Consider the following 26,336-nt stretch of genomic DNA (forward strand, 5'->3'; position numbering starts at 1 on the left):
TTTAAAAAAAATGTCTGTTTGTGACACATTAGCCTCAAACGATTAGGGTAGGGTAATAGCTAAAATGATAACTGTTTGCAAGGAAACCTAATTAACAAGCTGCACATCAACAGTCACAAAAAAGCTATTATTAAGTCTGTTGATAGCTTTTTGTGATTGTTGATGTGATGGTGTGCTTCAAGGGAATTAATTAAGGAGTAAAGTATATAAATCAATATTTAGCCAGGTTTGACAAAATGATGGCTGAAACCATAGTCAGATTATGAGACAATGGACCGCTTGGCACAGATACGCAAAACGCCCAGACACCTCTCCAACATAAGCCCCTTTAAAATTTCCTCTGAAAGGCAGAAGTTTCACAGCGCTGCCTTGTTATTCTGTGTGACAGGTACAAAGACAGAATTGGGGGGACAGAGTTGTCTGTAATAATAATAGTAATAATAATAATCTCATTTTGAGTCTCTTCAAGGTCAGTCCATGTTATAGTAGTTTGAGTGACATTTTTAAGATAAAGGGTGTGGGGCACCTAACACTCTGGGCTCCTGGGCCTGCAGGCCTGTTCAGTAATCAATCCATGGCTCCAACAGTATCGGTTAAACTGCTGTGGCACTGTACTAGTAACGGTTGCTAGTGGTAACAGGATGTTCAACTGACAATAACTACAAATGGCAAAGTATAAAGGTTATATACTGAAACAGATGGTTGTGGAAAATAAATACTTGTGTCAGACACATAATTGAGGACAACATTTAAGCCATCTCCACAGGCTCGGTTTACGTGAGTAAACAGAGCTAAATAAGACAACAACGGTCTTTCATTATGAGCTAAATCTGAAAGCACTCTCTGTTGTGTATCTCACTGGCAAAGATCAGGAAGCAGCTCCATATTTTTGTAGTATAAACAGGAAAAAACTATTTTTTTCTTTCACAAACATTTACATACTGATAAAGCAGGTCTTACACTCCCACAGATCACGTCAGAGGAACGTCAGTTATGTGTTAGGAAAGAGATACAGCTGAAGTTTGTTGATTGTCTCAAAGTGAGTTATCTTTTTTCACCTGAACTATTCAATCCAAGAGTAACATCTGAAGAAAAAAAAAAAAAAAACATCACTGCTGTACTCTGGAAATTTTGAAGTGTATCCTCTCCAAATACAACATCCATTGGATCAACAATGACGCTGCAAAGACAGAGAATGTTAAATACTGAGCTAAATATTTGATTTACACAAAGATACATCAAGTACTTCAAATAAGAATGTCTTTGAGTGTCTTTTTGAAGACTGATTGTATGTGTTTTTGCTGTTTAGCTATTTTAACCCACATGAAATGTTTGCCTCACTAAGAAAATGGTCACAGACGCATTACAAAATAGCATTAGCAAACCATTTGGGACACATCAGCACCTAGTGTAATATTTTTTAGATAAGATTATGATTGAGTACTACAAAAACAAGATCAGCCCTGAAAATATATTAAAAACCAACACAGAAAAAAGTTTTCACAACTAAAAGTGAGAGGTGTAATTTGAGAGGAAGACATGATGTAATAGTTCAGATGAGTTGTCAGGTCATGAAAGCAGATAGGGGGGTGACTCTGCTGTCTTGTATGGTTTGGGAACTTGATCCAACCATTAGCGAGAAGTTATAAAACTGAGTTTATTATGTCCATTCCTAAAATAGTGGAAACCATTGGATCCTTAACAAAAAAAGTAAATACATGAATTGTCCTTTTGTAAGCTTTTACACCACACTATGGACTGACAGACTATTCCACAGGACTGATACTTTAAATGTCAAACTTGCCTCAGTAATCTCATGTGAAAATATCAGAGAACTGATTAAAACCTACAGTAAAGTCTATCAATGACAAAGGTCACCAAGAGGCTAAGTATCGTCTTAACTGTGACACTTTTGAACAAATCCATACTGAAGTCCAAAAGTATTTCATGGTGTTAATTAAACAAAATATGGAAGCTGAACTCACCCTGTTTGTCTGAATCCAACCAGCCCATTAAATGACCAAGTAAATAATATGAATCCAAACCCCTGTGTTAATGTCCAGAGGTGATAACAAAAGAACATGTGCAGTCTGAACTGATAATAATACATAACACAGGCTGAATACAGTCTGGCTCATACACCTCTTTATAGAATTAAAATTAGCTGTTTTCCCCATTTTGTAAATAGAGATTTAAAATAATCCCTCCCTACTGGACCCACTGAAGCATGATAAAAGACTCATAGGGGCCCCGAACCACAATTTTGACACCAATGGGGCTTCACACATATGTATAGCAACACAGGGATTCAATTTAGAGATAATCCTGCTACCTTCTAACAATAACCAATCGATATATTATATTAATTGTGATGCATTCTCCACTTTAATGGCACAAATATTTAAAATTAAAACCTCTTTTTGTCATGTAGCTAATAAGCAATTTTGTAAGGCATATGCGACAAGTTATACATTTATTGACTGTAGTAGAAGAGGCCTTGTCCTTACCTAAAATTTATGATTAGCACATTAATTTAAAAATGCAAAAAAAACCCCACTGTACAGTATAGCAAAAAAGTGTTTGTTATACTTTACAGTTACAGTAAATCAGTGTAAATTAATATAATGTATTATTGTTGTATTATTGTGAATTAATTTTAAGTGGCTATGGTGGAATATTTAGATATTTAATACATAAATAAATAGAAAGAAAGACAAAAAGAAAGAAATAGGAAAATGTGTTTACTATTTAAAAAAAAAATCATGTGTCACAATTCAAGCTGAGTTGTATAAACTGAATTGCAGAACTGCACATTTGAAATTAAATAAATCCCTCTCACTAAGCAAAAAATACTTGATATGTTCAGGTCGAAGTTTTTACATGAAATTGGTATTGAAAGAGGTTAATCATTCATGAAAAAAATATTCAATGTGTGAATAAGTGTTAATCTTGCGGGCATGAAACCTCCAGCTGAGCTCTGAGCCGAGGACTCTGCCTCCTCGTGGGCGGGTCCCATCAGGTTTACAGGAAATATGAGTTTCAGGAAGTAGAAAGTTTTTGAGATTTGTTGTGTCGCCGAAATTACTACTGTCGTCTTCAAAGATTACCTCGGTTGAAGACCGAGGTCCGAGGACACACACACATACACACACTGTTGAAAGAAAACCAGGTGTGAACGCAGCCTACGAAGTCTAAGGTAGGATTCAGTTTTAAAAAAAAGACCATTGCACTTAAAGCGATTGTCTGCATAAATATGAAACCCGAAAACATGTACGCACTCGTGCATTGGAAAAACTTCATAAAAGAAAGTTTTTTTCTTGTGTTTGAGAGCATACTTGTCTCATAAGCAGAAATATAGAGCATAAATCTAAAAACGGAAGCAGACTGACCTGACTGATGCATGTGCCTTCCCTGCAGTATTGAATAGGCCTGAACTAAACTATCCCAGCCTGTGGGATAGTTACTATAGCTATATATATATATATATATATATAAAGAGGGACCTGACTTTTCACTCCTCCATAGATTATGTGTTGATTATTTGTTTTGTATAAATGCATCTTATTTGAAAAGCAACATTAAACCACTGTGTTTGTGCACAATCAGAGTGAGTTTGGGAGTGCTTGAACAGCCACTGGATATCGGAATCTGGGTTGCAACTTGTGCTTATTTTTCCTAATTAATCAGTCAGTTGATTATTTGTTTTGCAATCTTTTTAGATTGTTGTCCTGGCCGTAGGACCAGCAGCGGACGCCATGAATAGAGTCCCCCTGCAGCAGCAGCAGAGCTGTGGGTCCTGGGAGCTGAAGGAGCGTCTGGGCACTGGAGGCTTTGGGAATGTCACAAGATGGCAAAACAAGGTACACTATCCACACACTTTAACACACTGTTATATCTTTATCGCGACAGAAACTTTTTGATTTTTGGCTGTGAAAGTACAAGACAGAAATAATGTTTAAATAACAGACTACTAGACTGACTGAAAATATTTGAGCATTTTTACTCAGATGGAAGTTAACTACAGTTAATCTGTTGTTGTTTCCCAGCAGACAGAAACAAAATCACCATCAGTGCAATTAACATACGACAAAATGAAAACAAAAAAAAAAAACAAAAAGCTTTGATTAAACAAAATGTTAAAACAAGTTTTCTTCAAGTAAGCTAACTTATAAAACTAATAAAATACATTAAAGGAAATACATAAATGAATACTGGTCCTATTTACAAATTAACCCTTGAACTTTTAACTGGCTCCTTAAAATTGAAGCAAAAATAGATAACTGCACTCTCACTGTTATTTAAGGATGACCTGCTCTACCTCCTGAGCCAAAGTAGCCCCAGAGTTTCCATAATGTGAGGGCTTTGTGGGATGTAAACAGGAAGTATAATGTTGCCATGGAGTCTAAGAGTTAGTTGTGGGCTACGAGCCCAGCTTTTTAAGCCCATATTTGTTTACATTTGTTTACATTTACATTTACATTACAGTTCCTGTTTGCAATGTACCGTGAATAAATATCAATGACAATCACTGGATTACTTTCATATTGAAGAGAAGTTAAAACTGTGATGATTCTCAGGCAAGTCCTGGAGTTTGAGAGTTTGAGCAGATTTATGGATGTTTATTCAGGATGAATGAGATAATGATATCTTGTGGAATAGAAGCCTAACAATAAGATATTATCACAATATTTAGGTCAAGATACAATGTTATTGCTATTTTAAACTTTTTGCTGAATGCTGGGTATTGCAATGACATGTACTGTGATTTTCAACCTCTCTTATCTAATAAGATAAAGTTTTCAGTCTGTTCTTCTCACTTCTCTCACTTTTACTGCAGCAAAACATATCCACTGGACTTAATAAAAGAAAATTTATAGAATTAAAAAAATTGATAGTTGGTGTCTGAAAATATTGCCACGAAAATACTCGATACTATGCATTATCACTTGCCCCCATGCCTTCTTTGGAAGCATCATGCTGAATCCGTGTGTTATTAATATTATTATTATTATTAAGTGTATTATGCATGTGTGCTTAGACTTGACTAAAATTTGACCGAAATCGTAGACTCATCCCTCCCTCTGTGCTGCCCTCTAAACCTCTGGCTAATGAAATCAGAATTGAAAGGAGAAAAAGGAAAAAAAAGCATTGTGCATATCCATGTGTGAACTCAAATCACCTGCTTGTCACATCTAAATTAAAAACAGTTGTACATGATCACAATGGCATGACAACAGTTCAGAGATTGAAACCACAGTGTTTAAATGGGTTTTTATCTGGACGTTTTAGTATGACATCAGTCCAGGAAGCTTTCTTCTTTGTGCACTGAGTCCAACCGAAAAGGCGTCTATTGTAATGATATCACTCCTAGTCACAGGATGAGGGCATAGTAGAGTTGCATCAAAGCACTATGGGAATACGAACACGCCCTTTTAGTGGGCCTTCCTCTTCCTCTCTATGAACTGTACTTCAGCTGTCTTACTCACACGAACTGTCAAAGTAAACTCAGAGCTGGCTCTGAACCGGGAAGCATCATCGTGTGAATGTAGATATCCAAGTGATGGAGAGTCAGAAACTGTAGGAAGCACTTGAGAATATGATTCCTTTTAAATATTTTCTCTTGCAGTTTCAAAAAATAAAAGATTTTTTCAGAAGCATTTGTCATCACTTGAGTATATTAAGCAGTAGAGTAATAAAGTAAACAGGCAACATCTGCTGACTGCTCCCTTGTGTGGCTGGATTTCCGACCATTATTAAGTTTTTGCTAAAAAAGACTGAGAATGTGTGTCACACTCATTGTAGTTTGTTTACAGTCATTACTCCTGTATAATTTCATTTTATATCAAACCTGCGTTATGTGTGAAATTTAGTGTCAGTACATCATGAACAGTTAAGATTGACATGTAATTCAATTGTACTGCTCTTAACAGTAAATAATGAAATCATGTTCAAGAGTAAATGATATATTTCAACCAATTAATCATAGCAAAGTACTTCATAATGGCAGAACAGAGTTTAAGAGGTGGAAGTGATCTGACTAAAGTGGGCACCACTGGCACTGCTGCTGCTGTGATGACCAAACTTCCTCATTAGAAAATTTCCCGTCTTCCTGTATTAATGACAATACTCTGGGCTATTATTAGTTCATAGATCAAGTTATGGGAAGCAGGGTGGGAGCTTTTTCATCAATGATGCCACAAGAAACAGGTAGTGAGATATTGTGTTGCTAATCGTTTTTGGCAAAGGGGTTAAATGTATAATGTGTGTGGAAGGCACAGATCCAAAACTGATATTGGATATCAGGCAGATACTAATGAGGGATGTTCTTAACTAACTTAAGTTTTTGCAGAAGTTTAAGTTGAAATGTAAACAGACATGTAACAGTAACATAATTTCCCAATTATGTGCACTTCAAACATGGTGATTAGCTTCTAAATATCAACATTAATTTCTCTTCCTTATGAAATGCCTATTGACAATATTTCAAATGGATGTTTGTGTGTTTTTGTGGGTGTGATTTCAGGACACAGAGGAGCAGATTGCTATAAAGCAGTGCCGTCAGGAGCTCAGCGAGAGAAACAAAGAGAGATGGTGTCTGGAGATCCAGATCATGAAGAGGTCAGTTTCATGCTCACATTTATCAACATCCTAAAGAGCCCAATAGCAAAAAAAAAAAAACTGTTTCTTTTAGTGAAAATGTATTCAACTTTCCACCGCTCCAGCCATGGTTGCTACCGAGCAGGAAATGACTGCTGTTGTTTCATTTGCTTACTTACCGCCAGTTTATGAAAACACATCAGTTCCACCTGCATAGTTCCTACTTGGTGCATGTCTAGAAACTGTATGATATACCCGCAATTGTGAGGTAAACAGAAAAAATTCAGAGTGACCTGGCTTTATTGATGAATATTGTGTGGTGGGACACATATAGTATATGTTGAACAACAAGCTGCGGACTGTTTGCCACAAATGGCCCCCGAGCCAGACTTTGGGCATGTCTGGTCAAGGAAAATGAACATGGTGATGATGTACTTAAAAATTACTCAAAGTTGTTCCAAACACTGTTCTCCTGGAAGAAAGTCCTGCATTTTGTGACGAATCCACAACCTCAACCTACCTCCTTACAGGACTGCTTTCTTCTTTACTCAAGTCATGTTATCACAGCGTTCCGAAATACTTTGGTTACACACAAGTTTTTGTGTATTATTTTTTGTAGGAAAACATATAATACAAACAGTGCATGAGCCTGTCCTCTGTCACCTTCATACACACATAACATCTACAGGGCACACATCAGTTTCATGTCACTTCACCCAGATGCTCACTAGTTTTCTTTTTATGGCATGTCATCTTTACTAGATAGATCACAGTGAAGACAGGAAACATAGAAGAGAAAAGGGGGACAACTGTGGTGTGTTGTACAGTTTGTGTCTTCACTAATAGGACACACTATACCCAATGTCCCTGTGCTGTAAATAGAAATTTATGTACGACTCTGGACCATATGTGCACAACATTTACCAGAATAATAAACCTATAAACTAGATTTTAACACAGGCCAAAAATAAGTCCACTGCCCTCAGTATTAAATAACAAGACCTGACTTCAGGTCATGAGGATTAGTCACAGTTTTGTCTTGAGAAAGATTCATTCTGTAATGTGCAGGAAGTGAAAAAGACCAGATTTCCTAATATAATGTTGCTGTTTGTTTATTGTGACAGCAGCACCTTGCCTAAGCTTTCGTGTCTGTGTCAAAGAGTTTCAGGGGTGTCTTTTCCCCCTGTAAAGCATCTTAGTGTGTGACACATTTAACCCGGCTGGAGAAATTGGTGATTTCCCCCGTTCTTTTTTTCCCTGTCATGCTTTGCCTAAAGCTCTTTTTGGCAGCTCTTTTGAGACAAGTTTTGTTTTGCATGTTGTGACTCAACTTTGTACATTCCATGAGACGTGGAGTGCTTATGAGTTTGACATTTGATTTTTATGTACCCATCTGTTTCAGAAGTTGTCTTAAAATACATAAGTTAAATTTGTATCCTGAAATAGTAAAAATCACTCAGGACATTAAATAATTAGAACAACAGGGACGTTTGGGTTATTTTGGTCTGTTGGTGGTTATTTCTGACGGGATAATGTGCCGCCTCCTCATTTTGCTCTGCTTTGGTGTGTGTTATTCATTTCCATACACGTCTGCGTTGTCTATTAACAGTTTCAGTTTGGGTCACTGGAGCTAAATGGCAGCTCATGCGGCTTTGTGAGATGTGAGTGTTTTGTTATTTGCTGGTGCAAACATGCGTATAAAACCATTTCTTTCCTATTCCCAGTTTAACAAGTGTGTTGTCTTCAGACAGACATGGTCACGACCCAACCCCATGCACCCACGCTAAACTTGTTGAAAAACCACAGGGCAGGGGACACATACATGGCAACCTAAAATTTTATTATTGCAACTCCTTAACACAGATGTACGCAAATGTTTATAGAGCTTTTACTGCATTACCTTGCATTGGCTGAATTTTTTAAAATCAAGAAAAAATATTTATTTATCCACGATTTTGCATAGGTTCACTATTTAATCCTGCTCTCTCTATCTCTTTTTCTGTCGCCAAAATGTGTTTTATGTAAGCTGAAGAGAGACAGAACAAAGATGAGATCACATCATATATGGAGCGCTTACACAACGTCTGTATGTTGCAAATTGTAATGCAATATTACAATGCTTCTAATCGTGTTTAGGTTTGTTTTAGTGTTTTCTGATTCAACCAAACATTATAGGTTTGCGGGAAAAAGAAAAACTTTTTAATGACTGATAATAACGTAACAACGAGCTTATTATTCTACTGACGACTATCATATCTCTCTCCTGCTGTCGTAGCCGTTTCCACACACTGATTGCATTTTCTACAGTGTTATGATTCCAGTCCTTTTCCAGGTCCATCTGGAGTCAATTTAAGTTTGTTATCTTTATATTTCTCCTTTGTTTTTCAAAGAGGGCCTGACTTTGTGGCAAGCAGAAACACACTGTTTCAATCAGAGTTATGAAACAGCGAAGAATGAGAGAAAGAGAAAGTAACAGAGCAGAGAAAGAACAGAGAGAGAAGGATGACGATCTTTGTGATGAAGAGGTATCGTCGTAAAAATGAAATAACAAACATGGCAATAGAGATTGGATGCAAGAGAGAAAGGATTTAAATCTACATCTCTGAATGATTTGATGTGGGTACATACTGAGATATTCATGTTTTCAGTTCAGTACTTGGTAGATAAACAAAATTCTGCCCAGTTTTCTATAATTGTTGCTTTTCATTCTTGAACAACTGGAAGAAACCAACTTAAACAAAACAAAAAAATAAATCTACTTATCAGAACTTATTAACATTTGCAGTCGGGGGGCAAGTAGACACATAGGTTGGTAAGTTAGAAAGGTTTCGCACTTACACTTAGGTTTAGGTTAGGTTAAGTTGTGGTAATAAAAACATTGTTTTGCTTAAAGTAATAAGTATGTTACAACATGTATGTCATGTGACATAAGTCACACACAACATAATATAATTTTATTTATCAAGCCCAATATCACAAATCACAATTTGCCTCTGAGGGCTTTACAGCATACGACATCCCTCTGTCCTTGGTCCCTCACAGCAGGATAATAACTCAACGTTAACTTTTGGTTTCACACAGGACACAAATTCTGGTCTCCTGGGTGAAAGTCCTAAGTTTGACCCATCCACCACCCTGTCCAACCTCCCTTCGTTGATTTGCATCAGCGGACTATCTCTATCAACACATAACAAACAACAGTGTAATGCACTGAGAACAATTTTCTGAACATACTTGTTGACGTAACAGGAGCATTTTATTCCATGTATGTGTCCGCAAACTTTGCAAAGAAGGACTGTCTTACAGCTCGAACAAACTGCACTGTGACTGCCACATTTACAAATCTTCAGTGTCTAATATAGCAGCTCTTGGAAGTGGATTTTGTGAAAAATCTCCATAATGAAACAAATATAAAATGATAAACTGTGCCGCCCTCCTGACTGATGTCTGCTCCTCACATAGGTTGGATCATGTTAATGTTGTTGCAGCCAGAGAGGTTCCTGAGGGGATGCAGAAAATGGTGGCGACCAATGATCTGCCGCTGCTGGCGATGGAGTATTGTCAAGGAGGAGACCTGAGAAAGGTAAAAATCAGAGCGTGTTGTTTAGCACACCGGATCAGAGCCCATAGACTTGCAGGTCAAAGTTTTCTATCATAACAAATGAATAAAGATTGGTAATCATGTGTGGTGGTGATCCTTTTTATGACGTCCTTCAAAAAAATTATACTGTTTTTCGTGTACAGGCACATCACAAATGTAACTATTGATCACAATTTTTGTATTTTACTGAGTTAAAGAAGCTCACACATGAATGAGACTGATTTTTTTGGGCTAACAACCAGTTGATTGTTTGCACTTCTTCTGTAGGTGATATCTAGAGCAGTTTTTAATTGGAAACTGAGTGTGCAGCCTGAGGCGATAGGCAACTTTGGCACCAGGCAGCCAGTAGAGGAGGAAAATGCCAACCATCACAAACCGCAGTGTCATAAATATTTCAAAGCATCCCAGATGGCCAAAAAACCAAGTAGTCTTTTATCGGGCCTGCCACAAGTTTCCAGCAGTAGAACAATTTAAGTTTATTGTTTTAAGTAAAAACAATCAAAAGATTTACAACAAAAGTGCTGATTTGCTCATTTGAAAAACTTCTTTTAGTTTAAAATCACTACCAGAAATGCTCTTAAAAACCACATCAGCAGTTCAAAAATGCCTTGTGAAAAGAGCCTACTGATATATTAGATGACGTTGATACTTGGGTTTATTTTAGCCTGTTTTAACCTCCAGTACATGTCTGATGCCTTATAAACTCAGTGTGCTGAATGGATAGAAAACAGCCGTTCTAACGAAGAGCAGAAAGTTGTAAAACATTAATAGAGGGGACAGATAAATTTTATTTGTTGTATTAAGTGTCTGTTTGTGTTGTCTACAGTATCTTAACCTCTTGGAGAACTGCTGTGGAATGAGGGAGGGCTCCGTTTTGATTCTGTTACGTGACATTTGTAAGTATCATCCTCAATTTTCAGCTTTAATATAACCAATAAACCACTTTAAACTGTGTGTGTGTGAGAGTGATAGATTGATTGTGTGATTGAGTGAGCTGGCAGTATGATTAGTTTCCTGCAGTATGGAGGAAATGGTCATGGTGACCGTTAGCATGATGTCATCATTCACCCCAAACCACCAACCTCTTAGTCACCGTGGCAACAGCTCACACTCAGACGGAGGTTTACGTCAACAACTGGACAACAACAAGACATTGTACATTACACGCTGTATAAACAGGTGTGAGAAAGGACACATATGGTATAGATCATAGACATCTAGTGTGGAGAGTAGTCCCCCAGCCCCCCCTAACCCGCACACACACACACACACACACACACACACACACACAAACAGACACACATACTTACACACTCGCACAGAAACTCCTTTTCCTGTTACCCACTGGTGGACATTTCCTGATAATGAGTGATCCCCTTTAAACTGCTTCATGGGTGAGGGTCAAAGCATAGGCATGCACATCCACACCCAAACATACACACACACACACACACACACACACACACACACACACACACACACACAGGTGCCCAAAGGTTATGAGTTCTGCTTCGTTGAACACTTTTTGCCAGCACACACACTAGTCATCCTTTGACGCATAAATAAAGGAACATTATAGTTTCGGCCTATTAGATTTTAACCTTGGTTCCAGCAGATAAAAGGCTGCAGAATGTGTATATACATGAGTCTTATCCTCTTACTGATCTTATTAAAGACTGACATAACACCAGGCTTAAATTCACTCTTTTACTGCTCCCTCTGGTTAAAATTGATGAGCCTGTTTCACCTCTGACCATTACCCTACCTGCATACCTAACAGTATTGTCACGAGGTCCTGTAGTTCACCTTTACATAACTGCAGCAAAAAGAGGATAAACATCTGGAGGTAAGTAAAGAAAATAAAAGTTAATTTACTTCTTAAAAAGCAACTTAGCACTGGCAGAAAATTATGTTTTTGGTGACCTCTAGTGGTTGAATGTCTTTCCTTGCAGCTGTGAAGTGGAAGTGTACTCTAGGGTGTGTCAGTACACTGTGACATCACTTTTGTAATAAAACTTAGCACATTTCTGATCACATTCTTCAGTGACACTTGTTGTGGTCAGAAGACCTTTGAGTCAGCTTTTAACTGCTTTTAAGCTTTGTGTTTAAGTATGTTTACAGGTCTTAAGGAGAACTACTGTATGTACAAATAAATCCAGAGGGAACTGTACAGTCTGAAAAAATTGCCTCAAGTTAAGTCAGTCAATTCGGACTGAAGAACAAGAAAATTAATTTAGCAATGTATTAGCTTATTTGTCAAAGGCAATGTTAAATACATTGAAACAGGTTTAAGATGTATTGCATATCGTATTTCTAGCCAAGTCAGTTTGCAACCAATATCTATGGTTAGGATTTTAACTTAAAAAGTGCAAAAGTTAAAACATAATCATGATTGTGATGATTGACCACATAATAAATAGTAACATTCACATACATAGCCTTTGACATGATTGCGGACATGAGCTGACATGGAATTGTGGCGAGGTAAGGTTTGGATCTTTTACACTCTGTGCGGTTTCGTCCTTGCAGCAAACCAGATTTTTTTTAAACTGTCGGGGGCAGTGTATAAAAAGCATGATTTCTGCATTTTCTCTGCCGATCCTTGTATGTGTAGATAGAAAATATTGTTTGTTCACAAGCAGGCAAAAAACACGACGAACAAGATCCCCAAAAAAGGGGTTGTCTGATGATGTGACGTCACATCAGCGATTTTGACACTCACAACCCCTGCAGATGTTTCACGCAGAAAGCATCCACAACTCTTAATTTTTCTTTTTTGTTGACTCTTGTTCCTTCTTCTTCTTCTCTCCCTACAGCGTCGGCACTAACCTACCTCCATAAGAAGAGGATCATCCACAGAGATTTAAAACCAGAAAACATTGTGCTGCAGCAGGGAGAGAAAAGAGTGAGTTAAAGACCCTGTGAACCATCTAATTATGACAAATACACCCAAACCACAACAAAGATGCCATATAAAGCCTTTTTGTCTCCATGTGGGTTATGTGGAATAAGTGCAGGAGACTCGTCTCTTTCACGTCCATGTTTACGGACACCAGTTTAGCAAGAACTTTGCTGCACTGAATATTTAATGTGGAAATCCTAAACTGATCCTTACTGTCATGAGACACGTTTGGGGTTGACTTTCTCTTAATTTCCTCTTAATTTTGTTAATTCTAGCAAATTACATAATGTCACTCTCCAGCCTGCAGTAGTACAGCAAAATGAAAAGTGTTGAAAGTGTTGAAAAGTGTGAAAAATGAGGCCAGACATATTAAAGAGGCCTATATATTCATGTTTATGCACACTACAGAATTTTTCTGGTCTAACTTTTTTATAGTTTTGCAGTTATTTTTGTGTGGCACTCTAAAGAAACAGTCAATTCAACATACAGACTTAGTTTTTGGTACAAAAATAGAAAAGTTGATTTCTGCTCATGTATTCTTGAGTTGCTCAGGATTTTCAGGAATAGTTTGACATTTTGGGAAACTTACTTGCTCTCTGCTGGAAAGTATAATGAGAAGATACATCTCTCACCTTTTTCTGACTCTGTCGAACAGTAAAACCTGCTGTTCATCATGCCATCAGCATGATATATTTTTTGAAAATTATTTTCATATTTTGACTAGAGCTGAGATTGGCACAGACATGGGCAAATTGTGAAACAATGGACCCGCGCAAGTCTTGGCTTTGAGCAGTTGCCTGGCACCAGATACAAGAGTGGCATTTATCTTCTCATCTTACTTACTACAGCAAGGGCATAAGGATATTTCTGAAAATATCCAACTATTCCATGAAGTTGTCCATTGGTTATTGTAGGATAAGATTTTTCTGGCAACACCTTTTTTTCTCTCCTTTAATATTAGTTGATCCACAAGATCATAGACCTCGGCTATGCTAAAGAGCTGGACCAGAGCAGCCTGTGCACCTCATTCGTGGGAACGCTTCAGTACTTGGTAAGTGATGAAAACACCAGTTGACAACTATTGCACATGATCCTCTTACAGTTTTCTGGACAGTAACAACTGAATCTGTTTACACCCTTCAGGCTCCAGAGCTCATTGAGAGACAGAAATACACGGTCACTGTGGACTACTGGAGCTTTGGGACGTTAGTGTTTGAGTGTATCACAGGATTTCGCCCTTTCTTACCAACCTGGCAACCTGTTCCTTGGTAGTACCACCTTTCAAAACTTCTGCATCTGAACCAAGTTTGTTCAAAATGTCACGAAAGTCGTGAAGTCATGTTTTCCATGGTTGTTTTTTGAGGATGATGCATGTCAAAATTTCCAATATTTCTCAAATCAGATTTCCTCTTTTTTTTTCGTCTAGCTTTTGCAAAATAAGTTTAACAATGATGTTTTGGAATGTTAAGCAATGAAAAGAAACATTTTGTTATGTGACTGCATCATAACTCACAGGAATTATAAAAATAAACAGGAGTTGCCAAAGCTAAGAATTACAGGATATGTGGGTTGTGCCAACATCATTGTCCCTTGTGCCTCACTAATATGATGAGTGACAGATATGGAAGCTCAGGGGGGTCTGGTTACATGAAGGAAAAATGCCCTTCCATTATTGAAGGCTTAGTTTCTGGCACAAAACTGGCTGTTTTTGCAGATCAGCATTTACCATGAACAAATTAGGATAAAATGGGGAAAAAATCTTTTTAAAAAAATGATTTTTAAGTATTTTCTCACATGTAATCCATCTGTATCCTTTTAAGGCACAACAAACTGAGGATGAAGGAGGACAATGATATTGTTGTCTATGAGGACCTCTCAGGGGAAGTCCGCTTCTCTAAACATCTGCCCCAGCCCAACAATCTCAACAGGTGATTTTATCTGTCACACACATAGACATACACATACATATACACATACAAATATGAATTTCAAGGTCCAATGTGTAGGACTTAGGGGGATATAATGGCGGAAATTGAATATACTATAAGTATGTTTTCTTTTTTGTATAATCACCTGACTAAAATCACTGGGCCTCATGCAGCAATATTCTCTTAAATTGCTCTTATATATTTTTTTTAATTTTCTGGTAAGAGAAAATATAAGCGAGGTCAAAAGGGCAGGTTTTGGGATGTGTCAAAGACTCTTGCACATGGCCAGGATTGGAGCGATGCCATCAAAAAAGGCTGTCAGAGGAGGAAGAACTTTAGCAGTAGTAAAACTGACGTACTGTTAAATAAACTAAAAAAAGTCAATGTGATTTTCCAGAGTGCCAATACTGCTGTTATAGGAAAATCAAAAACCCAGCAATGGAAAACCTTTGCCATGTTTGCAGCAGTGGTGGAGGAAGTATTCAGATCCTTTAATTAAGTAAAAGTACTAATACCACACTAAAAAAATATCTGTTACCAGTAAAAGCCCTGCATTAAAAAGTCAAGTAGAAGTATATAAGTGCAATCAGGCAAATGTATTTAAGTATTAAAAGTAAAACTACTCATACAGTTAAGTGTACTAGTATTTCTTAAGCCCTGAAATTTATTAATACAATCATTAAAATTACTCTAAAACATAATCACAATTCAGTTATATGATATTATGTTTTCCTAAATGTTCCTCAAATATAAAACATACTTTTCCTTATAAAGAGCATCATCTATGGACTGTGAAAATTAGATGTTTATTTTCTCTTATCTTGGTTAGAGTGTATAAGAATAAGAAAACATTGGTGAATCCTGAAAAGAAATCAGTCGGTAATAACAAATTAAGAAAAAATCCTGGATCCAAACAAAAATAAGAGAAATTTTGTAAGAATAACATGTCTTGTAGCTTTTTATATTTACATATGGAGAGTCCTCTTCCACAGAGTCCACCATGTTTCTACAGTAGCCCAGAACGGACAAATTTAACACTGACTCTAGATAGGGCCATTTGCATTTTGGCATCCCACAGTAGTTCTCCTACACGTTCGGTAAACGGGAAAAGTTTCATTCTTGCAACCTCACAGCTAGATGCCACTAAATCCTACACACAGGACCAATAGGACTATCTCAGCCTAACGTTTTGACTGGTGTTTTTAACAGTCTGTTATTAGAGAGAATGGAGGGGTGGCTGCAGCTGATGTTAAAGTGGTCTCCTCAGGAGAGAGGCAAAGACCCCAACGCTACGCCCTCGGACTGCTTCTCCCAGCTGGAGGTCATTCTACAGCTCAAGGTCAGTGAATAACTCATTCATTTATTCTTTAACATTTTCTCATTTTCACTCATTGTGGACATATTTTTGTTATTTTGGTGAACTTCAGTCATAAGTGGTAGGTAATTAAATACATTTAGTCAAGTACTACACAGTTTTAAGATACTTATTCTCTATGTTAGTATTTTCATTTTATGCTACTTTACAAAGGATTCCTATGGTCATGAAAAAACCTAGAAAAGTTATTACTAAAAAGAACATAGAAAGTTTTAGGAAAAGAGATGGGATTTTGTAGTGTATGGTGAAATTGTTACAGTAACTACACATGGATAATGTCCATGTAATGTAACATAACTGCAAATTTATGTTCTGCAGCTGTCGACGTAACACTGTGTGTGTGTGTGTGTGTGTGTGTGTGTGTGTGTGTGTGTGTGTGTGTGTGTGTGTGTGTGTGTGTGTATGTGTGTTTCTTTATTTTTTCATTTTTTTCTGTTTCCATTTTGATTGAATTTGAATGGTTTTTGCCCCTTTTTCTTTATTTAGACCAACAAATTAACTTTTTGTTTCTTAAATGTGCTCGGCCCTTCTGTCTTCCCTCAGCTGGTTCATGTCCTGAACATGATTTCTGCTAAAATCCTGACGTACTCCGTCTCAGATGAAGAGACTGTCGCCGACCTGCAGCTAAGGATAGAAAAAGACACCAACATCCCTGCAGCCAATCAGGAGCTGCTGCTTGAGGCCGGGTTAGCCTTGGAGCCCCATGGACTGGCCACACAGTGTGCCATAGATTACACAGTAATATCAAATATTAACACTGTGCACACAATATGTTCACAGAATAGTCAGTGGGATAATGTGATAATGGACTGAGTCAAAGTATTACTATCTTCATCTGTAGGAGATAGATGGGCGACGGACAGACTTGCCTCTGGTCTTCCTGTTTGATCGTTCCTCGTGCACTTACGAACCTCAGTTTGCTCCTCGCACCCTTCCAGAAAACATCCGCTTTGTCCGTGAGTACACAGCAATTAGAGAGCAACATTTAAAAGCTTTTTCATCTGTGGTTTCCTGCAAATCTTTTCTGTTTAAAGGGATAGTTCAACATTTTGAAGTGGGGTTGTATGAGGTAATCATATCCAGAGTCAGTGCATTACACACAGTAGATGTCAGTCGGTATGCTCCCAATTTAGGGAAGGAGTCAAGACTACCAACGTGAAAACTAAGCAATGTACTGCTGTGGACTGGGACCGTAGTGAAACATATTTTAACCACCTAAAAAAAAACTGTAACTGTTTAAGTTTTAGCCATATTTAGAATATTTTCTGTCATTATATTTTCATCAGGCAGTCTGTTCCAATGGAGAAGCCATTAACAGCTTCAGTCATTTTAGTGTGCAGAACATGAGAGTTGCTGGTCTACTGCTGCCTTAATTGGTTAGTTTGTGTTATTGTCTGAATGTGATGAATTCAAACACACCCTTTTGAACATGAAAGTCTCACAATTACACACATAAACTAACTGGTCGAGCTAGCTTTAGACAAGCAGGTTCTGTGTTCAGTAATGTTAAATAACTGTTTTTTCTCAATGGCTACCGGCTTTGAACATAGTAATATAATGGCTTCAGTTGCCTGTTGGAAATCGGTGTCTTACAAAAAAGTTAAGTAGTGAAAGTATTCTAAATACAGGGCACTCTGATAAACTACTCTTAAACTGATATTGTTTTTTGGGGGGTTGAACCTCTTTTTAGATGGCTGAAATACATTTTGTTGCTAATCCCTTCACAGCAGCACATCCCGTTGCTTATGTGTTGGTACTCCTGCCTGCTTCTCCAAACTGGACGTGTGCTGACTGACATCTACTGTAGATAATACACTAACTCTGGATAACTACCTCATACAAACCCACTTCAAAAGATCAAAACTATCCCTTTAAACTGCCTTCTTTTTCTCTTTTGTTGATTTACGTGAAATAATCTAAGTGACTTGAACTAGTGCCTTAGTGGTGCTTAAACAATATTTTGTAAACACTTTTGTTAAATATTTTTGGTTAATTATGGATACAAGTAATTATTTTCTTTTGTGCCTCAACTAAGATGTATCCTTCACTTGGGGTTCCCACATTCCCACAGTAGAGCTCTAGAGAAAGTTTTGTTCAAAACAAGAATCAGCAGACACTTTACTACCTTTAAAACACAGACACACACACACACACACACACACACACACACACACACACACACACACACACACACATACACACACACACACGCACACGCACACAGTTAGTGTAGACAGAAAACATACACATTATACTCCTTCAGAATGTATGGTTGCTTACAGGTATGACTAAAATAGAAAGTTTTAAGATCATATGAAACACAAACTATATTTATGCTTGAATTGAAAACCCTGCAGGGAAATAAACTCTTTTTATGACTACAAAGTAGAATAGATAAGATAAGATAACAAAAAACAAACTTTGCTTTTGTATGACTGTTTCTGTCTCACTCTTTCTTTGTCTTTGTCATAGAAACCGACCCCAAACACATTCTGGCTTACAGCCCTCTGAGGAGGACTTGCGGCCAGGCGTGGCACACCATTCGCTCCCTGAAGGAAGACTGGCAACGTCTGCAGCAGGGACAGAAAGCTGCCATGTAGGACACACAGAAATACACACACAAAGTCCCATGCACACACATGTATTAAGTGTTTCATGAAAAAAGACAGAAAAACAGCTCCTTTCTTTTTCTTTTAGCATGAGCCTGCTGAGACACAACTCTTCACTGTCCAAACAGAAGAATGAGATGGTGTCCATGCACCAGAGACTCATGGCCAAACTGGACTTCTTCACCACCAGCCTTCACATAGACATGGACAAGTACCAGGAGCAGACAGCCACGGGGATCGGTATGTTACAAAAACACAATGGTAGATAGAAAGATGTTTACACTACAGCTGCCAAAACCTGCATTTAGTCTGTCCCTTAGTCATAATGATGTATTGTTTAAAGGTCCAGTGCATACAATTTAGGGGGATATAATCGCAGAAATGGTATATAATATGATAAGTGTATTTTGTTAGGGCAGGGGTCTTCTAACTTATTTCAGGCAGAGGACCCCTTAGCTGAAAAAAAGACGGAGCAGGGTCCCCCTACTACACATATAGTATAAAAACAGCCCTTGTTGATAAAACTGTTAACCAACTACATTACCTTGGAGTTATGGATAAGTGTAATGCGAGTTAACTCACGTGATCGTACAAGTATTCGTTGGTAACAGTTAACTTATCATTAATGTTGTTTACTCTGATTTTTTTTCATTATTGGGCTGATTTATATTTGCTCATCATGCGTTAGATTTATGTTAATGTGTATTTTTAGACATACTTTAATTTTTGAAAGAAAAAAAACAACAAAAACACTTAAATCCGTAAATGTTAGGACCCATTGTTTAAGACCCATATAGTGTATAATGACTTGAAAAAAAAAAGAATCGCTTGGTTTTTGTTACCTTAGAATGAGCTGTTTCTATCTACCTAAGGATTGCGTCTTCGTCAACGAAGATCACCATGTGGCACGGCAATTTTGCTACAGTAGTCCAAAACGGACAAACCAGGTGCAGGTACTGGGCTCATAGCTCATCTGCAACATGCCAAACAGAGAAGTTTCAGCTGGTTGAAATCAACAATGCCACTAAATCCCTCTAAATCATACGCACTGATCCTTTAGTTTGGTGGAAAGTGCACTTGAATGTCTATAGCAATTCAGTTTGCCTCTGTCTGACTAATGATAGCCTTTTACATTTTCTAGCATCAGAGAAACTCCTGGGTGTGTGGAGGGAGATGGAGCAGACTGCTGTCAGCTGTGGTCAGGTAGAGTTGAGTGTGTGTCTGTGTGTGTGTGTCTGTGAGGAGTATTAACATGTGCTTTAAAAAGACTCAAACCCACATATGGGTGTCCAGGCCAAAGTGAGCGAACTGGAGGAAGAGATGATGCAGCTGCAGCCAGACATAGTGGATGTGCAAAGACAACCGTGGAGGAGTGGAGAAGCCCTGGACAATCTGTAAGTCTGAACCAAACTCAACTGTAAAAACGACAGTAACAACTGCTTTATGACCTTGGACCCTGCTCTCTTCCCCTCTTTGTTCCCCAGTGAAGGAAAGGCCATGGAGCTGTTCCGCAAACTCAGAGAGAAGCCCAGAGGTCTGGATGGCACGCATCTCTGCACTTCTTACATAACATTAGTAACAGTGTTTCCATGTGAAAATAAACCAGGCTTTCCTTTTCCTTCCCCTGCGCAGACCAGAGATGCCCAGGGGACAGTCAGGAGGTGGTGCGGCTGGTGTTTCAGGCTGTGCAGTTCTATGAAAAGAAACTCCGAGACTTTTACACACATCTCAGGTACTTAAACACGTAACAGTATTTTTATGGTTTCACAGACCAAAGACAAAGCATATCTTTTGAAGAATAACAAACACAGTATGTTATTGTGTTTGAGGTGGGGTGGGGAACTGAATGGCTCGGTCTGAATGCATCGTACAAACAATTCAAAAATACACATGGGACACTTTACAAATTTTCATGTAAGGTTTAATTACCACTGAGCTGGAATTCTGCATTTAGACGTTCAGTGTGTAGGATTTAGGAGGATATATCTGCAGAAATTGAATATAATATAATAAATATGTTTTAGTTAGTGTATAATTGCCTGAAAATAAGAATGATTGTGTTTTCTTTACCTTACAATAAGCTGTTTATATTTATATAGGGAGCAAGTCTTTGTCCATGAAGAACATAATCTTGCACTGCCATGTTTCTACAGCAGCCCAGAATGGACAAACCAAACACTGGCTCTAGACAGGCCAATTTGCATTTTTGCGTTATAGACAGTAGTTAGCAGCCCCTCTGTGATGAGAGCATCAGAAAAACACTAACTTTTCTTTGTGAAACAGCTTTATTCTGTGTTTTTAATGGTTTAAATCACTGGATCTGATAGTTTTAGAGAGGAAGAGACCTCTGGATAATTCGGCTCCTGGTAAAAACCTCCTGAACGTCTGGATCTTAAGTTATCAGAAAACAAGTGGGCACGCACCAGCAGCTGCTGGACTAGCGACCCATCTGCGAATTGTCACACAATGTAGGAGATACACTGATGTGTCACATGAAACTGCTTTATTTAGTGTTTTTACTTGTTTTTCTTCAAGAACTCACAGACTTTGAGGCACGTTCCTGCAAAGTATGCACGGGTTTATGGGTGTCCCATTGTGAAATTATCAAGTGGGTAAGGTCTTTTTCTTGCAGACTTCTGCAGACTTGGCCTGAGTGTATAAGTTCATAGTGTTGTGATGTTAAACACTGGACCAAGCACTGAAGTGTTAAAAAACATGGCACATCAACATGGAAGGAGCAGCTACAAGATAAAAGAAGTTCACATGTAGGTATAAACACATAGCTCACTGGTGATTCATAGCCAGAACTGTGTGTAGTATTTTGTCCTATGACAATATGATAATGATTTCATCAGATCTGATCCAACAAAACTATTCTGTTCAAAAGGGTATAAAAAAAAGAAAAAAAGAACATAAAGTAAAAAATCCTGAACTCACAATTGTACAGAACATTTTTAGGCGTCGTCAGGGTTCCTGTTTATACAGTTTCAAGCCTCGGCAGCCTCTCACACTCAAGCACTAATCAGGTGACGTAAAGTCCTTGAGAGTTCAAGGCTTAATTTTTAAAGGGAGGATATTGGGACTGGGCAGTGTTGCACTGTGAAACTCTCATTGTGGAATTTGTGTATCAGTTTTAAAGTGAAGCAATGTTTTTCCAGTAATACTTCTGTAATGTAACTGTTAAGTCATGGCTAAGTGTAAGGTGAACCATTTTGCAACAATTAATTAAGTGCATGCCAGTATTTATAAAGGAGTGTAAAAAGTCACAACCCTCTATTAATGAAAATTTTCCTTTAAAATTAAACCATCCAGCCTGCAGTTACTAGTGTGTGAAGTCGTTAATAAGTGGTCTAGAGCCTGAATGCTCTACAGAATGCTTCTAGACACACTATTTTTGTGTGTGTGTGTGTGTGTGTGTGTGTGTGTGTGTTGTGCAGTAAGACAGCAGTGTGCCGTCAGCATGTGATGGAGCTGCTGCCGAAAGTGGAGGGCGTGGTCCAGAAGATGGCTGAGAGCGAACAAGTCCTGATGAGTCTGCAGGAGAAACGACAGAGGGAGCTGTGGAACCTGCTCAAAGTCGCCTGTGTGAGGACACGTGACCTGCTCACACACACACACACACAGTCTCCAAGTCCTGCTCTCACTTTATCAATGCTTGTGTTAATTCATCAGCATCACTTTCAGCGTGATTATATGTGCTCCAGTTCTCATAAAGCATCCTCTTGTCTCATGCAGAGTAAAGTCCGCAGCCCGGTCAGTGGAAGTCCTGATGGACTACGGACCCCCTCTTCAGTGCCGCCTCTGTTGACCCCCAGACACAGCTTACAGCAGCTGTGAGTGCACTAAGAGTACACACACACCACCACAAAACCGCTCACTGGGGTTTTCTTTCCAGGGACTAAGACGCATCTTTTGTAAATGTTGTCAAAGAAGTATTTCAGGGATATAAATAGAGACATCACATAAAACTAGGTCGTCTCTGCAGTAGAAAGATGCAAATGCTTTTGAAATTTGTGCTACATGACCATAAAAAAACAGAAAAAAGATGCTCAAGAGGTAGAAAACCTACAACCACCAGAATGCCTTGCACCTTATGAGACACTCCCACTTGTGGGTGACGAAGTTGACGCAGTAACAGAATCTTGGTTTCTATTTAATCAGCGCTGCTTAGTTCTACCAATTGATCTCCGTTTTTTCAGCCTGTTTTCTCGTTTTCACTGTGCAGGAAGCAGTATGGCGCCCACTTCTTGTTCACAAACTTTCACTATTACAGCTAGATGGGACATTTAAATACGTTTCCAAAAATACATCGGGAGAGAAATAGGCAGTGGATTAACTTCCTCTTGATTTATATTCGATCAGCACCGTTTGATCGGATTTAGGTCCAACTTTGAAAGAGAGAGAGGCGGGTAAGTCCTTCAAACCAGTGCTATACTCTTTGTGACCGTGGTGGCAGACAGTATGAAAGTACAGTCTGTAGTTCAAGCAACAGCCTGAGAGCCAGCAAAACTCTGACAAATGAAATAAATTATGTCACCATCCTTATAAAGACTTCAGCAAATAAACTTGACTGTTTGAGAATATTTTAAACTAATTACCTTTTTTTCAGTCAAAATTGGGCATGATTTCTTTGGACAGTATACTGTTGATCTCCTACAAACTCCACAACTTAAATGTGCTTTCACATGTTGTGTCCACCTCACTTTCTAATCATTGTAACCTTTCAGAAAGGCACAAAAGCATTTCCCATTGAAACAGTAGAGATGAGCTATCATCAAAATTATGAATAACATCTGCACAAATCACTTTGGGTGTGTCTACAGTGATGAGTCTCTTGTGGAGGAGAGCAGGACATTCGAGAGCCGACTCCAGAGTTTGCTGCATGACACCATCCAGGAATCAGAAAGCAGTATGGAGGTACGGACATGTTCACACTCTCTTCTTCACCTCTCACACTGCCAAGCAGCTGTCTGGTGTAGTTTATTATCATTTTAATTGTTCTACAACTGATGACGATTAAAAAGGACCACGTTTGTTTTTCGTCCTAGGTGCTGAGGGAGTGGACGTGGCTGCGTGGGAGCAACAATTTCTCCAGCGACCTCTCCTGAGCTGGATTTCATTCTTTGCTCACATATGGTATTTTACTGCCTCTTGGTGGATTAGATGTCAAACTGCACAGAGATGTGTTAGTAACTGGTCTGTTAAATAATGTGAATAGAGTAATAGTGAGAGAATGAGATTAAGGAGTAGGTAAACCTGCTCACAACTCCTGGCTGATGTAAAAAGTAACAAAAAAAAAAAAGAAAAAAAGGAAAATTAATAACAAATTTATCTCAAATAAGAATTAACATCAGAGGAATTTATTAAAGCAGGATCTTATTTATTTACCCCTTTTGAATTTTAACAAAATATTAAATATGTTTTTAAGGTAAAATTGCACATGCAAACTACTTAGAAAATCTCACTCATACAGTTACTAACAGAATCTCAATAAATAAAATCATAAAAAAAAGAAAGAAAATCTCACTCACATCAAACCTTCATACATTCCTGCAGTGTCAGTATGTGGAGAGGTGTACACACTGTACAAAGCATCTGAATCAAATTTTAAAACACACAGACATAAAGAGCAAATTCTATGTTGAGATACAGAAGTGAGAGAATTCATAATGTAAATAATGTTTTACCAAAGTTGACAGAAACAAATATTTGTTCTATATTTTGAAACTGTATATTTTAGTTACATTTGTTTCACAATGTTTGATGGACTTTAACAGGAAACAATAGATATTTTATGATAAAAAAAAAAAGGTTTCAGTTATATTGTGAAGCTTGTGACTGCAGTAAAACTGATCTGCGCTGCCTGCGCCTTTGTTTTCCTTTTGACCATTTTCACACATTGTCGCCCTCCTGTCTATGCACACCAGATAATTAGTAACATTAACTGTAAAATTTAAAAAACGGCAGTAAAAGCTACTAATGATAATCTCCCTCCAAAGGTCACAATGAAGAAATGCTACAATTTAAATTTGAAAATTGATTGTTATAAAACAATCACAGCATCACACCATGAATTATGTGTTTAGTCATCTTCGTTGAGAATGTTGGTTTTACCATACTCCTCTAATGAATGCATTAAGTTTTATTTCACCACTACTTTATATTACTGATATAAGTGAGGTCTGCTGCTAAGTTCGGCATCATATTTTACTCAGAATAACTCCCAATTTGATAAGTTAGTTGTTATAAAATGCCAGGGTTCCCACAGTCATGGAAAACCTAGAAAATTCATGGAACTATTAAAAATCATTGATAGTTTTAGAAAAATGATGGGAATGTGTTGTGTGTAACAAATTTAATTATATTAATGTATTCCATGTTGCCGTTGCGCACTGTGATCACTGGAGGGCTCTAACACTGGTTGAAATCCCCTGCTTATTAATTCAAAAGGTGAACTTTACTGGCACTGTATTACATTTGTTAGCCGAGTATCGATTCTACAGATGAATATAAAGCCTTACCCTCTAACTGTCAACACAAGAGAGTATTTAAAGTGCATTTTTGTGTTTTCGTGCGTTATCGCGTCATTTTGTTAGACTTTACTTTGAAAGTACTCAACGGAAGTGGTAGTAATGTTACAGTGACGTCAGCTTGACGAATTCAATGTTGCAGTTCCGCTCTGTGACCACAGGAGGGCGACAACACTCCTTTATAATTACACACAGCAGCTAAAGTCTGCACCGGGCTGATTATCTGCTCTAAAGGAGATCTTTACTGACACTATCAGAGGTGGAAGAAGGATTTAGATCCTTTTCTCAAGTAAAAGTACTAATACCACCCTGTGAAAATGTTTTTTCAATCAATGAAACTTGATTTATACTAGACTTTTCACACAAAAAAACATTGTAGCACGAAGTACTCTACAAACAGACAGACATCAGATAAAAGAAAAATACAACCTGCCAGCCCACCATCCACCGCCCACCCCCATCCTGCATAAGGTTAAAACATTAATCTACGTTAAAAAAAAAATAAAAAAAAACTAGCTAACGACGGGCATTATCAACTCAGGAAACGCTATCTCAGATGAGGAAACACAATTATTATTGAAAATAAATAAATAAATACCATAAAAAAAAAAAAATCATAATTATTTTTAAAATAAGGAACTAGAAAAAAAACACACCCAAACTAAAATAAATTAGAAAAAACACACCAAAACTGTCACGTTATAAGTGACGCGAGCTTGATTAATTCAATGTTGCAGTTCCGCTCTGTGACCACAGGAGGGCGACAACACTCCTTTATAATTACACCCAGCAGC

At 37.9% G+C, this 26,336-nt stretch overlaps 1 protein-coding gene across 1 annotated transcript; it reads left to right on the forward strand.

Annotated features, from left to right (window-relative positions):
* The first annotated feature begins 3,021 nt into the window (after positions 1-3,021).
* On the forward strand, positions 3,022-24,876 carry ikbkb (inhibitor of nuclear factor kappa B kinase subunit beta). Its single transcript, XM_042487852.2, has 22 exons — positions 3,022-3,196; positions 3,720-3,860; positions 6,524-6,618; positions 10,060-10,180; positions 11,025-11,094; positions 13,015-13,103; positions 14,062-14,151; positions 14,244-14,368; positions 14,921-15,028; positions 16,238-16,367; positions 16,947-17,141; positions 17,245-17,359; positions 18,876-18,999; positions 19,101-19,252; positions 20,154-20,215; positions 20,306-20,406; positions 20,497-20,546; positions 20,645-20,744; positions 22,450-22,597; positions 22,748-22,845; positions 23,836-23,929; positions 24,061-24,876. The coding sequence occupies exons 2-22, from the start codon at positions 3,756-3,758 to the stop codon at positions 24,118-24,120; spliced, it is 2,232 nt and encodes a 743-aa protein (XP_042343786.1). The 5' UTR covers positions 3,022-3,196; positions 3,720-3,755; the 3' UTR covers positions 24,121-24,876.
* The last annotated feature ends 1,460 nt before the right edge of the window (positions 24,877-26,336 follow it).

Source organism: Plectropomus leopardus, chromosome 4 (genome assembly GCF_026936395.1).
Source record: "Plectropomus leopardus strain MGB_pleo_1.0 chromosome 4, ASM2693639v1, whole genome shotgun sequence".
Lineage (NCBI taxonomy): Eukaryota > Metazoa > Chordata > Actinopteri > Perciformes > Serranidae > Plectropomus > Plectropomus leopardus.

What these genes read in the sequence shown, in the direction of transcription:
- ikbkb (XM_042487852.2), top strand. Translation starts at nt 3,756, where the DNA reads ATGAATAGAGTCCCCCTGCAGCAGCAGCAGAGCTGTGGGTCCTGGGAG. An exon ending in ACCTGGCAACCTGTTCCTTG is followed by an intron (nt 14,369 to 14,920) that starts GTAGTACCACCT and finishes TATCCTTTTAAG; the next exon opens with GCACAACAAACTGAGGATGA. An exon ending in GACTTTTACACACATCTCAG is followed by an intron (nt 20,745 to 22,449) that starts GTACTTAAACAC and finishes TGTGTTGTGCAG; the next exon opens with TAAGACAGCAGTGTGCCGTC.